Source organism: Trachinotus anak, unplaced genomic scaffold, assembly GCF_046630095.1.
Source record: "Trachinotus anak isolate AG129_WGS33_773 ecotype Australia unplaced genomic scaffold, CSIRO_AGI_Tana_v1 ptg000032l, whole genome shotgun sequence".
In the NCBI taxonomy this organism is placed as follows: Eukaryota; Metazoa; Chordata; class Actinopteri; order Carangiformes; family Carangidae; genus Trachinotus; species Trachinotus anak.
The window spans coordinates 9,249,573-9,269,486 of NW_027273883.1; the positions used below are offsets into that span (position 1 = coordinate 9,249,573).

Sequence of the window (19,914 nt, forward strand, 5' to 3'; positions counted from 1 at the left end):
ATGTGGCTTTTGGTGTCTGACTTATATTGAGAAAACAGCAAGCAGCCACAGGAAGACAGCCTTGCGTTGAGCAGTTGCTGTGGGTGGGCTGAAAACGAGAGAGTAAGAAAAACAGAAGTAACTGTAAACGTCTTCGAGTGTCCCACCCTGCTTAGCCTGCGTCTAGACTGGCCTCTGTGAGGCAGGCGGCAGTCATAACAAGGGATTGGGAGAGCAAACAGGGGTGTTTGGCAGAGCTAGCCATTCGTCTATGGAGTCACAATCAAGAAACAAAACCTCTGCATTTAATTGGGGCTAAACAAGGAGCTCACAGTGCAGCATACAATTATGAGATATATGAGGAGACAGAGTTCTGACAGTGTGCCAGCATGCCCCATGTGACACACACCAGAAGACCATCTCACCAGATTGGTACTGGGCAAGGGACCCACAACCGTTACTAAGCACTGTGCCAAGGCTGTTGGCCTACTTATGAGCCATTCTCTTGACAGTATCAAGCCAAGAGGATCCCCCCCCCACATACACACACCCTTAAGCAAGTCTTTGTTACTTGAAACAAGCCCATATTCAGGCCAACATATTTCAGTTTGGATCATCCATGACACCACGTTTCAAATTCAACTCAACGGCCTTTAACACATTTTGACGAATAGGAAACAGATAAGGCTACTTTAAGCGCAGAGTTGATTCAGGCGTTGAGCAATCAGCAAAACACTATTCCTGGTTTCAAACAACATGCTCTCATTTTCCCCTTGTTACTCATGATGCTTGCTAAAGATGCCTGTGTTGACAATGTGAAAAGCTAAATGCAGTGGTGACATTCCCAACATGACCTCAATCAAGCATTTTCATAGCCCGCAGGCACAAAACAATCCAACCAACTCAGCCACTGCGGAGAATCTCTTTACCCTCATTTCATAATGAATGCAATTATACAAGAGAAATTGTTTTACTCTTCCAACTGGCTGTGGCATTAACTAGAGAGGGGTTGTTTTGAATTTGCATAAGTCATTTGTTCAAAGTTATTGTTTCAAGCCAATGGTCTAGTTTTTCTGACCATCCACTGGTTGACCTGGGAAAAGGCAGCACTGTCTTTGAGTCAGGGCTTACAAGCTTTAAGTCAGTTAAACCCCCATCAAGGTAGGCATTCTTTAGTCACCTCCCCCAGCCCCACACACTCACATTACTCTAAACACACAGCAAAGAAACAAATGTCTGGGTTGCTATAGAGAAACCAGTGTTATTCAAATGCTGCTTTTGTGAAACCACCAACCTTTGAAGGAATATTTTCACCATGTTTAATGTCAGTACGTGACAATTGTTTAGCTAAACACCAAGAAATAAATGTTAAACAGTAAATCCAATTTGTCTATCTCTGCCTGGTATGTCATATCAGATGTAATTTGACATAATACAGCTGCTCTTTTCTAACCACCAGAAAAACATGTAATTATCACCATATGTCAATCATACTCCCGTGATGTTGTGGCTTTTTTTTTTTGCAATGAAAATGGTAAATCGAGGAAAAGATGGGCAATTGACAATCCAGGAGATTTGATGCAGAGTCGATATCCTTTTCAAAAAGCATGAATATTGAATCTGTTTAAACATTTCCATCCCAGAAGAAACTGAGGTTTCCCTTCACCCACAGGTTAACCTAAGCACTTAGCTAGCTCTCCACTGCCTGGGGGAAGAGCTGTGCAATGAATGGAAAAGCAGGCCACACTTCTATCCAGGCCATCTTTATTGATCCTCAAAACCCCCTTTCACAAAGACCACCCCCCAATCTTGACCACAAAAAAGGGGACAATATAAACAACCAATAAATAAGAATCTGCGTGATTAAGGCGGTTCTACATCTCCAATAGAACACAACAGTGTGGACATGTTGGAGTTATACAGCTTCATACAGTACAAGCAGGAGATTTCTGAGAACATCACATCTAAAAAGGCAACACTTTAACAAAAGTGAACCATTTTTAATATCTGGATGAGACTCCCATTCAAATAAGATATCGTTGTACTTCTGTCGTGTCTGAAAATTCAGGCTCTCTTTAGATGACCTTGTCATCTGAGCTTATTTTTAATACTAGGCCAAATAGAGTGGGAAAAAAATCATGAGCAGAGAACTTGAATTTAATTTCCTCCCCTATCCTACTCTCAGAAAAAAATATTAAAGCCACTTGGTTCCCAAAATGGAGAAGGTGGTTGTTCTTTATATCAGTTTTCTCAGATAGGAATAAATAAATACACCTTTTTTACTGGTAAACTGTCATGGAGTCCAAGCTTCGAGGCTACACAGTGTCATAGCATTGTTCAGAGTGGCTTTTAAGAATTTCAGCATTTTTTATTACATTCGTGTCCAGGAAATGGGAGAAGTGGAACTAGGCCTTAAAGCCAGCCACCCTCTGGCCACTAGCACGTGTGAGACTCGAGCACTGTGCGTTCACCGTGGATATCCAGAGTTCTCTTCTGTGCACCCTGTGCCGCATCTTGAAAGAGATGAGCACCCTTAAACCATCCTGGACAATTCTCACTCTTCTGTGTCTGTTTGTGCCCCTTTGCAAATCAGGTCCTCTCAGCAACTGACGGTGCTGGGTTGCTGTTTGCTGACAAAGTCTGAGATGAAGTCAAACTCATTCTGGCCCAGGAAGAGTTCTGGCAGCTCCTGGACCCGATCCAAGCCCAGCTCCATGACCAGCGAGGTCAGGACCTCCTCGTCGATCATATCCGCATCCATGCCGTTCAGGGCCAGGGCCGGCCCAGCCATGTGCTGCATGTTAGCCAGCTGGGCCGGGTTCATGCGGTACTGGGTCGTGGGCCCCATGTGGTTCCCACCCATTGGCCCCAGTGGGTGTCCATGGTACTGGGTGTTGAGTTTCTGCAGCTGCATGCTGGCCATGAGCTGTTGGGATGTTAACCCTCCATTCATGAACTGTTGCTGCTGCTGCTGCTGTGGGTGCTGGGCTTGTTGCTGGTGTTGCTGGTGTTGCTGGTGTTGCTGTGGATGCATGTGGTGCTGCTGCTGCGGGTGATGTTGTTGCTGCTGGGGCTGGCCATTATACATCATGTTACCAGAGGTCATCTGGTGGTGACCCATCTGGGCACCATTCAGCTGTCCGTTCATGGGTCCGCCCACCATGCCCTGCCGCTGCCTCATGGCAGTCTCCATGTTGGCCTGGGCGCCACCGTAGTGCATCATCTGGCCGTTGGGCAGCGCCCGCATGCCCTGCTGGTTGGCATGCTGCTGGTGACCTGCCTGCAGGCCGCCATTCATGCCCATCCTGTAACCGTGGAGACTGGCGCCCGCTGAGCTGTGATTCATGGGCATCATCAGATGGTCTGCCATGCCTCCTGTCTATGAGCAGAGAGGAGACGCTGTTAGGACAATGCGAGGAGAAAAAACATGATGTTTGGAACCAGTAACTATATTTCACAGGATGTGCATCAGGGTGAAGCCTGACATGACACGCATATATTTAACTGTCCATGTGAACCAGTATCAAACTGGTTTAGAAACACAACAATAGTGTTAATGTTGCCATGTGTGCTGTACATTGCTGTGCTCCAAACCAATGTCATACCCTGCCTAATGACTTCTTTTACAGTGACCACAACCTTCACCTTCATTGAAAAGGAAACAAAGATGCATTTTTCTTTATAACATGACAATTCCACCTCAAGTTAAACCACCGAAAACGCTTCCGGGGGGGGGGGGTATCTGCAAGGTTGTTTTTGCCTATTGGCGAGCACTGAAAACCTTCCTGGTGTGTTTAGTCTTCCTACAACCTCCCCTCTTTGTGCCAAGGTATGAACGCCCAGGTTGAAATTACAGGTTAACATACATTGTTTGGGTGCATTGTGCGGCTGGATAATTCGTGCTGGACGGGATCGACGAAACACGGGAAAATGCGTGCATCGCGTAATACATCGCTTAAATCCCATCAATGTTGCATGTCAGCTGAGGCAGGAGAAATCTGTTACATTTTACGCACGTAAGGTTGCAACAAAGAACACTGACATCATGCAACATCTCCCCAACAGCTGAATCACCACATTTCTAACAAGGCAGAAAATCCAACAAAGGCTTCGGCTTTCTCCGCTTACATTGTCTCGATTTGTTCAAATGTTTGTATTCAATCATTTCCCCCCGACGCTGTGGAGTGATATTGTCCATTTTGTTAATCTCGAGTTTGAAACGGGGATATGCAAACAATGGAGCAGCAGCAGCAGCAGCCGACCACCACAGACCGAAACCCCCAATTTCTCCCAAAAATAAACCCGATAAAAAAAAAAAAAATCACTTACCCGTATCCGCTACGTTTTCACAAAGTTCCGCGACTTGCTTCAGCTCCGTCTTTTAAAGCAGTTATCCTCTGCACGGCAAAAAGCTCCTCTGAATTACAGTATGTATTCCACAGGGTTACGCTTCATGCTCAAGCGGGGACGGTGTGCACAAAGACTGCCGCATCAGATCTTGAAACGACTGCCTATTTTCTGGGTCAACTCAGGGATTATGTACATCTAAAAAGCTCAGAGGAAGGCAGTGAGAGAGGTGGAGCCTCGGCCCTGCCTCTTCTTTGTTCCTATTGGCCCTACTTAATATAATTGTGCATGGGCATAGAAAAAAAAGGGGCTGTTGGAGAGCTGTGACACAGTAGCCAATTTAAATACCCTCCTCCCCACTGTTTCTTTTTGAAAGAATATTTGGACATCTTGTTTGTCTTCATAAGTAACTGCTGCTGTTGTGTTTGAATAAGTAAAATACAAGGGCTGTCACAGATAGATAGATAGATAGATAGATAGATAGATAGATAGATAGATAGATTTTAGTTAGCTTGTTTCTATCTATTCTATATGTTTTTTTTCCATGCATGCTTATATCTGACAGTGAGTGTCAAACTCCATAACTTTGGAGTAGGAATTCTTGTTCCAAACTTGGCGGCAACTACTTATCTATTTGATGTATGTGTGTGTGGTGTAGGAAGACTGTTACCCTGGTATGTGCATGCACACTTCATCTCCAGGATGACTGAGATCACTGTTGGTCCATGTGACCCACCAGTCTGCTGTGTGTTCGCCTCAGCCAGGCAGTGGAGGGAGGGCAGAGGAATGTAGCTTGTGTGCTATTCTAGGCCACACTGGCTGCAGCAGCAGTGTAACTACTGCTGTGCATGGATGTGTGTTTGCTTGGTTGACGTGTATGGACTATGGATGCAGGCGTGCGTGTATGTTTCTGTGTGCGTGTGTGTCTTTCTGTGTGTCTTTGCACCTCCACTCTGCAGATGCACGTGTCTCTTGATTGCCCACTTCAGGACAACGGCCTCTTGCCTGCAATTGCAAATGAATGGAACCACTTTGGGAGAACGAGCCAATCTATTGTCGGGGGTATTCGTCTATAAATGGGCAACCGCTGGCAGGCATTTGTCATTGTTTGACATTGTCCGGCCACTTTAAGCTTGTGTTAATAAGCCACACCCAGGTGTCGGTGCTTACTTAGAAACTCACCCAGCCAGTCAATCCAAACAAAATACAGAATCAGCATAAGTTTTTGTTTTACTGCTGTGATGAACACTCTTTTAGTTGAGCATGTGTTCTGTGTAAGATTACTACGACAGCCTGTGACCATATGACAAACTAGCATTTAAAATGCATCAAAACAGTCTTTAGATTTATCCCAAGGCCGAAAAGCTCCTAATGGTGTCATTTGCATTAAAGAGCACAGGCAACATGCCCAAACCTTCTGGAGCTCACCAATCACATCACTGTGTCAAGATATTTGCATGAAATTCCAATCAGCCATGATTGTGGTGGAAGATGTGCATCTTGTAATTATATATCCATTGTGTTGTTGTAATTAGATAGCGGATATACTGCAGTCCTGTCCCTGAAAGGCTTTTTTAAAAATATATTTCTGTGTATTGTGTGTGTTTCACAGACTTATCCAGATCTCTGACTGTAGTCTATAGTTTAGGGGAGGGGCCTCAACACACCTTGCCTTAAGCCATGTATTGATTTCTATGCTTATGTGAGAGTGTGCATGTGTTTTTGCATTTCAAGGAGAAAGGGCAAAAGTGAGAGAGTTCATGCGACTGTGTTTACAGGGGCAATAAGATGTAAGTGTTGTTTCCATTCCCAGCTTGGGCACATCCCTGTGCCACACTGTAAAACATGCAATAAAGATGCTGCTGTTGCATGATGTGTTGATTTCAAACTGGTTTCGCCCTCTCACCGGTTAACAAATTAGACCCTTAGCTTCACATATTTGTATTCTGATATTCTCAGCAAATCAGAATGACCTTTTTCAACCTATGATGAGCACAAAAGGCCACACCTTTGTCAACTCTGACAGCAACACAGTCAGTAAGTGTTTCATCACTATATTGAGCACAACAACGCCCTACCTACTTGGGCTTGGTCACAACAGTTGACGTGCTCTGTTGGTGCATCATCTGCCTGGGGTGACTTCACTACTTCTGGCAATCCTCCAACTTCCTAACTTTTAGCTTTCACACCATCCATGTCAGACTTCAAGGAAGCCAAAAGACAGTCTGTTGAGGCCAGTGTTCATTGCCCCTCAACAGGGTCTGAGAGTGTGTGGAGAGGCCCCCTAGAGCAAGAGCATCCACTGGAGTGTAGTGTAGTGATGCACTGACAACCAACTTGGGTCAGCAAGACACAACCAAAGAACAAGGAAAGGGTGGAACAACATGTTCCTCTTGGCAGTCAGTCAACAAGCTAAATGCTTTGTTTGTCCCTTGTGTACATACCAATCAGAGATAATGACAGAAGAGATCTATGTCAGCTATGCATGTGCATTTTCCTGCTTGTATACGTCATGAACAGTCTCTCAAAAGGTGTTGCTTCTATATCACTGTATTGTTCTTTACCAATGTCCCACATCTTTGGCTAGGCTTAGCCAACAGCTAGCAATGGGGTTGTTTTATTTTTTTAAACCATTATATTTATTCTGTTTGGAATATACCAAGCTCTTGTTTTAATTGCTCAAATGTGAAGAGCAGCCTCTTGTTGTTGTATGCTATTCATATTCTTGGTTTTCCTGGCAACCAGAAAATTATCCCTTTATGTGACATCCTTTGTACCTATACTCCTAACAACTGAAAAAAAAAATGATACACCAAGATACACAAATACACAAAATCCCATTGTATTGAACACAATTGAAATTACAGGGAACAATTGAAACATTACAACTAAGGTCTGGTTTCATTACCTGAAACATATTTGAAGTTTTCCCCATCATATAATTTATTTATTACTTCCTGCAATGCTTTATACAAAACCCTGTCTGGGTGTCACTGCATTTACCCTGTGCAGTAATTCCCTGCTTCGATGTTCTGCAGGCTGAGATGAGTGACTTATCATGCGTTTAAAGAAGTGGAAGATTAGATGGACAGACTGATGGGCAGCTACGCTTCACACTATGCACCACAGTAATCATCTACCAGCAGATACCTACAGTAATCACTCAAGTCATCTTTAATCTCTGTCACCAGCAACTAATAGCCACTGATCTAAGAACAGCTGACTCAATCCTACCTACCTGACTAATCCTCCCAGCACTGTCTCTGCCAATAATGACTGCCAGTGTTAGCAGTGCATCAAGCCTGATAGCTTGTACAGACGTGGGTTTATAGAGATGTAACCATATGACTGAGTACTCAGAAAATACAGCCACATCCTTAAAATACTTTGGTTTCACTTGTTTCATTGCTGGTATAAGGAACCATTCCCGATAAACTGTGTTGGCTCAACACAGATAAACAAATACTCATTTTTAATAACTGGGAATAATTTGGGCTGTAGTCGTTAATGGAAATTTAAATACATTAAACCATTAATTTCTGCTGATTCTAGTTGTAGTGATCTATGAATTTAATACTTGTCACTTGTTGCACTCAGTGAAGTAAACCACAATCTGATATTAAATACTTAAAACAATGCTTGAATACAAATGATAACACACTTTTCAAAGCAACCCAGAACTTTGTTCTCAAGACCTTTAATCTAAGACATGAATGAACTATGAACTATATAACTTTAAACCTCTTCTGTTGTTATTGCCACACACCATCAACATGAACCAACAGCCACCTTATTCAGCAGGACAAAGTATGTCCTAGTATGCACATTTCCCCTAAGATGTGAAACCAAAAGTCAGTTTGCCACTCTCTCTCTCTCTTGGTGTGGGGGAGGGTTGTTATTGTTCTGGTAAATGAGAGAGTCTCTAGTCTCTATAAATACTCTCAAGGCTTCCTTCTCCATCTCAACCACCAATCAACGGTCACTGTTCAGCCAAGCAGCTGAGAGAGGGCAATAAGCCTGAGTCAAGGCTAACGGGGGAGGGAGTGGGGGAGGGCCTGACTCAAATATACCGTGGGGGAGAAGTGGGTGAGGGACTTTGCAAGGGAGGGACAGGGGGAGAAACCCAGTAACTGCTACTCACAGACCTGAGGCCACAAGTGGGGGTGAGGCCTGAGTGAAAGTAGTGATTTGGTGGGGCGGGGGTAGTCAGAAGGTACCACATGAAAGGAGCTTTCCAAAAACTTTTGTGATTGTTCCATGTAAATGAACACCTTTCGCCAGCCATGGCTTCCTTTCTATGAACTTCAGTCTGTTAGTGTTTGATGGTGCTTGATTGGTTTGTTTTTGAACACTGCCCCTGTAGGACTGATCTCTACATGACTTCTAACAAGGTAAAAGTAAAGACAATCCACGGACATGGTAAGAGTGGGATCATAGTTTGTCTGTAAGGAGAGAATTAGGTCAATCCTCTTTGGCTGGGCAATATAATTAAAACAATATAACAACTGTTTTAAAAATATGGCCAATGTATGCAAAAATGTTAAAAATACTTAAACTGATGCTCATTGCCATTAACTCTGTTCTACTGTTATGTACTACAAAACACAAAACTCTTCACACAGCTTGCTCAGATATATTGATTTGGACAAATGAACAAATTTCTGCACAATGATAACATGGTAAAGTCATATATACAATAGGATTCCACAGCTATGTTTGGCAATATTAAATGATTGCACGGCCCCACAATCAAAGGTCGGGGGTCTGCTCTAGCTGAACTGGTTTGTACATGGCTGGATGACACATTGCAGGGTAAAAGTGTTTGTAGTTGTTCTAAAGACAGCATGGAAACCTGTGGTCATAGAGAGAGGTGGGACACTGTAACCGTTCCAGTATAGGTTAACAGTGCAATGTTCCCTCTACTGATGTCTTAAGGGTCTCAGCATCAAAGCTTCAAAGAATGTGCTTGTCAAATCGACTGATATGTAACATCTGAAACAACATTTCTGACAGCAGAATTGTAGAAGTGTGGGGGCCCCGTCTGACAATTTTCTGTAGTTTTCCAAAACAAAACAGTTTACAATCATGCATTTCAAAGGTATGCGGAGGTGTCAAACTAAGGACTGGGTTATGCTAGAACTAGTTTGTTGGGTGTGTGTGTGTGTGTGTGTAAGGTGCCAGTGAGACAATGAAATACTTTCAAGGAAGTTGAGTTTGAGTAACAGATTAATGTGTTTAAATGCTTATCAGACAAGAAAACACAAAGCACAATGATTTCTAATACTGGATTTTACAACTGAAAATCATCACCACAATAAGTCAACTTCCCTCTGAAGTTCTCCTCTGTCATTTCCCACACAACTATGTTCACATACTCAAGCTCAACACCCTGATTACTTCACAGGAGAGACTGTCTAATATGATTTGCCATTATCCCCATTTGTCTGCTTTTTCCTCCCATTCGCCAGCCCAGTTTTTTGCCCACAACCACAAGTGTGGCCATTTGGAACAGGTGTAAACACTTGCACCTTGGGACATGGTCAGGTGGCATGTCATATGTCTTTGATAAAGCGTACTGAGGCCTTGAGTGGTAGAAGGAAAGTTGTCATAATGACTAAAAGAATGCTAAGTTCCTGTTAGCTGAGAAAGCTGAGATCATGAAGGGATGCCTGAGGTACCAGATAAGCACTGAAACAACTTCCCTGCTACAGCTGAGTATTACCAGCATACTTATCATGATAGCAAAGACATGATAAGTAGTATTAAGGCCTGCAGGTGTTCACTGTCTCCAGTGTTGACTTATTGCAAGCTATACTAACACAACTAGAGCTCTCCTTGGTTTCATGTATCCAGTCTTGGCTCATTACCAAGCAATGTCAGTCATTTACAGTCAGCACCACAAGCTCACTGCATGCATTTCCAGGCAACACCATTCTTCAGCATTTACTAGCCTGAGGGATCATTGTCGACACAAACACTAATCATGTCCCCCTCACTGCACTTCCTGTCTTACAGCCACTGATGACGTTTCGAGTTACCTCTAGGAACATGCACATACAGAGCAGGAGAGTGTGGGGGATGCACAGACTACATGGACAACAGGAGCTAGCTCAACCTGTCAAACAAGACGCTTTTATGGAAGGAGGGAGTGGGAGAGAGTGGGAGAACACGGTGACGATGTGAAGAATGACCTATTAATCATTCATTATCTCCCAGCACTGTTAATGAGGTGACGACTTTTAAATAATTAGCAATGTGACTGAAGCATACGTATTTCCATAGTGGTAGCCTCGGGACATGGAGGGCGTTGGGGACGAGTGGGGAACAGAGTATGGGATGCACCAGGCACAAAAAAGAACAGCCCCCACACCAGCTTAGCAAACAATAACTGTCCTGATAGGGGGCTCTGGGAGGCACGGACAGAGAGATAGAGCTGGACAGTAGGGAAGAGAGAGAATGAAGCTATACACAATTTTGAGACAAGAATGAGCCAAGGAGGAAATAACACATTGAAATGGTTATGTCTATATGTAGTGGGCGTTTAAGTTGTTCACCTAGCAGCCTTCATTATCTGTCTGTCTCATTTCAAGAGGGGCAGGCCAAGGCCTTCAGGCTTTTCTAACACACAAATCAACGGGGAACTGCGGCCGACTAGCACCCCAGCCTGCCATGGGCCTATTCATCTTGCACAAAATACACAAAAGAGCAGACCATGAGCCACATTCTTGACATCCAACCTCATCACCCCCACTACCCTCCCACCCCCCGGCTCTGACTAGCGCCCCTCCCCCAATGCCTCACACTAGCCAGGGCAGACAGGAGCTGCTATGCTACAGTACCTAACTGGCTGCCTGACTGGCTGGCTGGTTGGAGTTGTTTGTTGGAGGAAGGGATGCATGGAGGGAAGGGAGGGTGTGGGAAAGAGGGGGCAGGGATGTTTTCTCTTCAGTCAGCTAATTGACTCACAGATGTCAGGAGGGGTTGTGTTTGTGGCAGGGCTAAAGCACCCTGTGACACTCTTCCCCACAAACATAACACCCCTGCACACGCATACAGCCAAGGATCGTGCACTCACATGCACACATGCATGCACATGTACCTGTGGCCGTACTGTCTGCTTCTCCCACAGTCAGGGGCTAGGGGGATTCAGAGTGGGCTTTGTTCACTTCTCTAAAATAAATCTCAAGGCGTAAATATGACAGTGATCTGTAAGGCAGCTCTGACTGTAGCTTGGTTGCACAAAAACACCGGGAACTAACAGCCTTTTGTGGACAATAATGATCTGGATTGTTCTGGGCATAATTTCATTTTTCTGTTCACCATCTGGGGAGCCTCTCTGGCTGTCAAGTTACAGCAGGTCTCATCTACTGATACATTGGTGCAATAACACTTGAGGCAGTTCAAATGCTGTACAACCTATGAAATGACCTATTTTCAAGCCAAGGTCCCATGTCATTCCATGTTTGCACACTGCAGTTTCATCTGCTACATATACGCAGTGCACAATTCAAATGTCTTCTCTGAACACCCAAGCCACTGACAGCTGTGTACGTGTGCGTGTTTGTTTGTGTGTGTGTGTGTGTGTGTGTGTGTGTGCGCGTGTGCATCTGTCATCATGTTCACGTGTTTGTGTGTTCCAAGTAGACTGCTAAACAGCTGAGTCCAAATTGAGAGTCAGTGCTTTCACTCCCTATATTTACCAAATGACTCACTCACAGCAGAAATCTGTTTGGACACAGAGTTAGTATTCAAGCAGTTGGTTAAACGTCTTTGACAGCAGCAAAATAATTAGGAGGGAAAGTGTGGGTGACTGAGGAAAATTTTGCAGGATTACAGTGGTGGTCTGCTCATATGCTAAAATACAGGGTAGAGCAGGCTACCACTGGTTCTCAGGGGTAGTAATAAAAGTATAACTAAGTTCTAAAAAGAGTATCTTTTAGAATGTATTCGATAGCAGTTGAAGGAGCTGTACATTTTCAGAAATATTCATCGCCCAGAGGGGCATTCAGGAAAGCAATCATGCTGTACCACCAAGAAAACACAAATCATGCATTATTGACTTCCAAAAGCTCTGTGTCTGGGTGAAGTTCCCCCTGTGGTCTTTGTCCATTGGTCTTCCCATCATGAGGTCCGTTAATGGTTACTGTTTTTTCCCTTGGTATATACTGGGTCTGGACCTCTTGATGTCTTGAGTTTTCCATTGTTTGATGTTGCACACCATTCAGGCCACAATGTTGTCACCTGCAGGACAACAGAACATGATATGCTGTTACTGAATGTAAGTAAATTTATATACATAAGAATATATACAATATTCTTCATTATCCTCTCAAAATATGAATCTGAAGGCTGCATGTAGCTGATAACTTCTAGAAATCAAGAAATGGTTATTGTACAGGGTTTTTACAGTAATAATGTTGTGTCAGTAGTAGAAATAAAAAATAACATGATGAAGATAAAATTGTTTAAATTAAAATGCAGAACAATTATTAATACTAACAGGAACAAAAAGTTGTGTAACTTAACTAAACTGATTCCTTCCAAAGTTTGCAGACAGCAGGAAGCAGGAGTAATATCCACAGGCTAACAGGCTAACAGGCTAACAAGCACTGAGCCGACTTCTTGGCTGTGGTACATGAATGAATCCAGTGAGCCCTGAAGCTCCCAAGCAGTCTCTTTGGCATTCTTTGGCATACAGGCTGCAGTTTGGCATGTATGGGATGTGTCGAGCACAGTGTTTAGCGGTAGCATAGAAAAGGTGAGTAGGCGGGAGAAGGTAAAAGCTTTTGTCAGTGTTAGAGTGCAGGCACAAGGCTATGTCCTGGAGGCAGTATGTACCTGTGTAAACTCGATTCATATCAAACTCACAGAAATACCGGCAGAGAAGATTAGGTTGTTCATGTTGGGCCAGCACTAATGGTAGAGCCATATCCCACTCCTACACAGGTGCTAAAAGCTTGATGTCCCCACCAGGAAGCATTTAGTTCTCCTTCCTGACCAGGGAGCCTATCTGTGTTACGCCACCATCTGAACTAAATGTCCTGGTGAGCACATGTCTCAGCAGGTTAACACATATGGTGTATATACACACACGCACAGGCTTCATTGCACACACATATAAACACACAGGACAATCCACTGCCCACTAGAGCTGCCTATAGTCAGCCTGTCCTCTTCCTGTTTTTCCACTCACCCACACTGTTGTCACTCTGGCCAGGAAGCTGTGGGAGAGATACGCATGACAAAGTCTTTCTTTATTAAATTGGCAAAGAGTGTCTGTAGTGGTTTTGGAGTCACTGTATGTGTGTGTATGTGTGAGTGTGTCTGTTTGAAAGAGAGAGAGAGAAGGAAAGAGAGAGAGAACGAGCACTAGAGGAGTGGGGGTGGGGACCTAAGCCAAAGGCTAGAGGCTTATCCAAGATCCACTCTAGGCTCATCCCTGGATATTGCTGTTTGAAACCATGAATCAAAAACAGGATACAGAATAAAAACCAAAAGGTGGCTATCACATATCCTTAACAATATCCATCCATTGCAAGAAACTGTCAAATAACATTTTCAAATACTGATTATCTGAACTGCATGTCCAAACTTTTAGCAAATTTAAATATTATCCAGTGAATGTGTACTTTAGTAAACAGTACAGTTATATTTGAGCTATTATACCGACTACAGACACTGGCAGTCAGAAGCAGAGAGTAGCATAACAGCAAAATTTGGACTGTTTATTTCACTAGAAATGCAATGGATTTATGAAGTAAGTTGCTGCTCAACCTTTGCCCAAAGTTCAACTTTCATAATTTTATCGACTAATTGCAATCTGACTCGACCGTGCTGACCTCAGTGAACAGAGGCCAAAATGGGGGTTGCTATCATATTAGCTATATTTCATGTAACACTGCTCTGTCTAGAGTATAAAGACGCTCCAGAAAAGAGTTGACAGTCAGTTGTGAGTTGACAAGCACATTTCTGTGAACAGACCATTTGCTAAATCCAGCCCCTGAATGTCCAGCCATAGCTTACCAACCATAGGCACAGCAGACCTGTTGCAGTCCAGTTATGATTTCTCTATCTGCCCAAACAGTGTGCACAGGGCTTTAATAAGAGTAATAAGAGATACTTGGGAGATAGTTTGGGGGGTGAATAATTTTTTTCACCATCTTTACAAAAAACAAAAATACAAGAACAGACAATGATTATTATGTTGGATTAATTTTGCTGGGCCTAGCAAATGGTCAGTTTGCCAAACTGCATTGACATATTGTCCAGTTCGCAACCATGAGCACATCTATCTACTATGTCACCAAGCTTCTAGCAGCACCTATTACACATGGATGGGAATAGATTTCCATGTGCCACTTTCTTCTCTGTCTGGGCACCAAAGCTACAAGTTTTGCTACTCTTAAAACTCTATATTTCACATAATAATTACATCTATTTTGGCTGAAAAACTCATTTATGTAGACCAAACAAGACTGCTCTGTACAATTAGACCTGACTTTTAAAATAAGGTGTACCACTGCTGGCCACACCAAATCCTACATTTTGCATTTTGGGGGTGAGATTTGGAGCCACTGTGACATCTTGATTTTTACTTCAACCGCTCACTCAAATATTTGTTGCCTTTTATGTGATTTATTTTACAACTCTGGCTTTTTGAGTATAATGGATAAAACGGATGCAACTCTTTCATTTGTATGAAACAGTAGGCCTACACCCTTATTTGAATTTCAACTGGCAGAAAACAGCTGTGTACAGTCTCTTCGTCCATGTGCAGGAGATAACGACAGGGAGGACAGAGGACAAGATAAGACATTGTGCTCTGTGGTCAGGGAGTACGCCCTCCTATCCCTCCTCCATTCTCCCTCCTCTCCTCTGTCCCTCTTATCTGCTGCCTCTGTCTTGACCTACACCCTGCTTCATGGTGTTTAGTCAGGGGAAGAAATAGCATGGGACTGGAATGAGTACAAGTGAGCACTGTTAAAAACATTCTGCAGAGCACTCCTCTCTTAGAGAGATAAAGCCCATAATGCTTTCATTTTGCATTTGTTCAAAAAGCAATCAAACTGTTGCTTAATGAACAGCTTTCAGTTTTGTGTGCAATGCATCGGGTAGTGGAGTAGCTAAAGGCTGTTTGTGCTGCACACTGAAGATTTTTTTTTTATCAAAGACATATACCTTAAACACACAGAAAGACATTTTGTGAACCCTTAAAGTATGATGTGCATTCTTATCTCTGATTATGGCAGTGTAGCTGCAGAAATACACTCCTAAATAAATTTTAACTGGCGTGTTTGCACAGGAAGAATGGCTGGTTTATGACCAACATAACATCTCACTGCACATGTTTGGTGACTGGGCTCATTTTATTACAGCTTTTTTACACTTCCCAGTGCAGTACACTGCACTGCACTTCGGCATTTTCATTCTAAATGGTCTAGTCCGATAGCAGAGTGCTAATTGATTGTAGGCACTTGATTAACTTGTTTAGTCACTGCTTTGAAATAGGAATAATGAAGGCTGAGTGGCTGAAAACATTTTGTGCACTTTAGTAAATATACAAAGATAACATGTTGAATGTGACTGCTTGCAGAGTGTAAATATTCATACAGTATATATTTATATATTTTTTACATTTCTATATTTTGCACTACATTCCCCACATCTTTATTATTATTGTAAATATTCCACATCTTTGTTGTAAATATGTTATTTTAATTTTTAACTTTTAATTTTACCTTTAATTTTATTCTAAGTTTATTTATGTTACAGTTTTGCAACAAATACCAGCACAAATTCCTTGTATGTAAAAACATACTTGGCAATAAAACTGATTCTGATTCTGATTGTATTTTGTATATTCCCAGTATAACATCACCTGTACATAATTGTTGGGTTTTTTTGTGTTTCAGGTTTATTTTTTACATAAAAAATTCTTTCCTCTGGTCTTTTACAAAATCAATCACAAGACAGTAAACTTGCTTTGGTTTAGAAGAACTGAACTGTGCAAACCAGGACAACAAAACACCCAGTGTCTCTCCTGTTATGTCACTGTAACAACACGATTTCCATTCTTTGTGGAATGTTATTCAGAGAATTGACCAGAAGCTCAGTGACTTCTTGTTCAAGTGTTGTTTGCTAGTATAAAGTACTGTCAAGTTTAGTGCGAGTGTGCTAACCACTGCATTATTGTCAACTATTGACAGACCATTGTGGAGGGCTCCTCTTCTATAATGGTGTTGAATAACAAAACAAATAAATGAATTATTAAGAAATGCAGGATGTGTCAGTGACACAGACATTTTTGTATCACTGTATCACTTCCCAGTGTGTGATACAGACTTACAGAATAATTTTCCACAAACAGACTATCACTGGCTTATATAAATTTCACATTATCTTCTAGCATTCTCCTGTATTAGAATGTGGAGGTGTTTTCTGGTGTTCCAGCTGCAAAGATTACAACAAGGTGTGAGTCAACATATGCTGAAATAGAGCTCAGGTTGTTGACTAAAAAGGAACCATATAGTCAAATTTACTTTTGCTGATGTTGACACATGACAGGGGCTTCAGTGTCTTTAATTAATTACAAGGCCTTTTATAATTCTGTGGTTGTGTGTAAAGGTTGCATTGATCACTTTCACCTGAATGAATGAAAAAAAATTGCAAGGCCACTTTTTTTAACTGTTGATTGCTAAAAAAAAAAAGGAAGAACTGCAATGGCATCCAGTAGAGCACATACCTCCACCAAGACCAAACAATCCTGCACGTCTTTTGCTCTCAAGTATAGCTTTATTTATTCGTTAACTTTAATCCTTAGGCTGTATGAATTGTCCTGTTGCTATGTTGTAACAGCTATTGTTATTATGTAATTTTATTGGTTGCATGTTGAATGAAATAATAATGTAAGCATTCATAAATGCTGCTGGTGCCAAGTGCACAGTTATTGCTACAGATCCAGATTATTTTCTGGATCTTTGCCAAATTGTACAAACTCATAGATCAGTCAACAGCATAAATATGTCTGATTTTTTTTTTTTTACATTCAGATCCAAACATTGTCTCCTGAGAAATTGATGAATGTTGAAAAATGTCGTGTCTCACGATGTTAAGGAAAGGGATAAAAGCTTCCTGGATCTGCCCCTTTGACTGGATCACACCAAAACTTAATGGGTTCTACCCTGGACCATGTCCCATCCCTCCACCAAGTTTGGTGCAAATCGGTTTAGTACTGTTTGCGTAATCCTGCTGACAAATAGACAGACACGGGTGATACATAACCTCCTCAGCAGAGGTAATGAAAGAATTCAGCTGCAGAACTCAGCATCATATGGATCACTGACTTTTGCTTTATACATTTTCAAGTATCTGTCTCCTCCCATTCATAGCAGCCACCTGGCGATTTGTTTGTCAGTGGTATCATGCGAAAAAGTGGCACTTATACACTCTTTTTATAGTTCTTGATTGTCATATTGGAACCTTTCAGTTTTAGACAGTCAGGTGATTAGAAATTATATGATCTTTTAATATGCAGCTAAACTATTTTGAACTCCTGCAGTTTGTACAGTATGGTCAAAATCATAATAGTCTAATGGTGCACTTTACCAGCTCTGTGATTTAAAAGCCCTGCATAAGAGATTCAGTGTATATTGGGGTTTAACAGTGGAAAAAAACTCAAATTCTTGGCACTTATCCATGTGGTTTGGCCAAGTCCTCTATCAGACATTATTAGCCATGTTAGCTTTGGGAAACTAATGAGAAAGCATGCTCATTCATTGTGCTTATGACTCCTAGCTAGTTGGAGTAACTCAACTGATCTGGAAGAATGAATCCCTGCTCACATTAAGGTGTCAGTGTGCCTGAAACAAACAATTTTTCACCTTGCATTGTTGGACCGCATTAAAGGCGAAATGTGCTCATATTCATGCTGAATGGCCACACTCACTCCTGCCTCACACTGATCTCCCGGCTTGAGCCCTTGCCTTTGCATGGTTTAGTAGTCTTAATGCAATGAACCGTACAAAATGGGGATGAGGGTGCACATTTTTGGACGGTCTCTCCTCAAAGGCATTCATGGTGTTGCACTTAATTGTGCGTAGAAGAAGTGACAGAAGTAGTTTCGTGAAGAATGAAAACAAAGACCTTAAGAGAAATGTTTAATTTTGCTTCCCTTTTAGCATCTGCACACCTGACTAATCCAACAAGACCTCAGTAATCTGTTTTATGATGTGTCACCACAATGGTCAAGGTTTGTTTAGGTTTGGCACGAAAGTGATTTAGGAAAAGATCAAAAGATGGTTAGTGTTAAAGGAAGTACTGTGTAAAGGTTAGGGAAACATTGTGGTTTGGTTTAAAATTGCTACTTCATTAAGGTGAAGGGACCTTTCTTTAGTAGCCATGGATACAATAATAAACACTTGGTTAAGGTTAGGGAACAATCATGGTCATGCTTTAAAGAGAACAACAGTGACCGTTGTTTGGAAATGGGAAACAAAGAGCCATCACCTGTGTTAAAACTAGATGTTCTGTTGACCCATCCATCCACCTTGACCTTCTCCCTACATGGATTTTGTTGGTCTGAAATAACATCCCTAGCCTAACCCTAACCCTTCCATCTTCCTTTGCTTACCAACAAGCTTAACTGTACAAGGGAAGCAAAAAAAAAAAGATTTCATTGATTGCTGAAAAAACACGCTCAAACAACTCAAACATGCCAGCAGTGAAGATGGATGAAAAGGAATATCACAATTTAATTTCTTTCTTCATCCTAAATCTAATTCCTAGGAATGGTAAAAAAAAAAAACCTCTCACTTCTTCCTACAGAGACTGAAAGTGAATGCTTGATAAGTCAGAAGCAGCAGCAATCAGTCACTGGCTAGCAAAGACTTTCCACTTGTCAACTTTCTGGTTTTGGTTTTTGTTCCAGCTGGCTCTGCGAAAATTTTCAGCAGAAGATGAAATGACTTCACACCTCCCAAAATGCACTGGGAGGTGTGAAGTTTATTCAAAAATGGTGACACAAGGTCAGTTTGCCATTTCTGCCAGGGGGGGAGAATACAAGTAGAAGCCATTCCCAAGTCAGCTTTAGTAACTTCACTTCCTTGTGAAAAAACTGTGATCAACCTATTGTGATGTGCCATTTTGCCATGAGGAACTGAAACACCTACACAAACCAAACAGCACTGTTGATGTGTTACAGCGATTTCAAACACTTTTAAAAGGTTATGCAGTTTAGAGCTGAGAAGAAAAAACACTGCTACAGTGCTGCTGTTTTCTTTTAACGTTTCATAAATATGCTGCCATCGCAAAATCATTACACATATATGATAGAGAAGGAAAAACAACAATAGGTTTGGTGATCCGAGGTGGACAAAGACATCCTTATTTGACTATGACAGCAAGTCAACCATAAGGCCAGAGCATAGCTCATTTCCATCCCTTTCCGAAGGGACAATGATGGCATTATCACTGAAATGGGATGAGGTGCCACAAGCTGCCTCCTGTGGAGATTTCCTGGCAATGTGGTGAACAGGACAGACATTTCCTGCACACACACACACACATACACAAATACCACTGCCTGTTTGA

The 19,914-nt window shown here is 42.1% G+C and overlaps 2 protein-coding genes across 4 annotated transcripts in view; one reads left to right on the forward strand and one right to left on the reverse strand.

Moving 5' to 3' along the window:
* The window catches only part of rps19 (ribosomal protein S19), a 249,818-nt gene that overhangs the window by 11,233 nt on the left and 218,671 nt on the right, over positions 1-19,914 (forward strand). The window contains exon 1 of one of the 3 annotated variants that reach the window (XM_071468613.1): positions 17,233-17,238. The exons of the other annotated variants lie outside the window; for them this stretch is intronic. The gene's annotated coding sequence lies outside the window, so the exon portion shown is untranslated. Of the gene's footprint in view, positions 1-17,232; positions 17,239-19,914 lie in introns of those variants that run through there. 3 annotated transcript variants of the gene reach the window in all.
* On the reverse strand, positions 1,727-4,531 carry cited4b (Cbp/p300-interacting transactivator, with Glu/Asp-rich carboxy-terminal domain, 4b). The gene is made up of 2 exons (XM_071468626.1): positions 4,309-4,531; positions 1,727-3,358 (listed from the first exon to the last, which is right to left on the reverse strand). Exon 2 carries the CDS (start codon positions 3,347-3,349, stop codon positions 2,579-2,581), a length of 771 nt encoding a protein of 256 aa, XP_071324727.1. The 5' UTR covers positions 3,350-3,358; positions 4,309-4,531; the 3' UTR covers positions 1,727-2,578.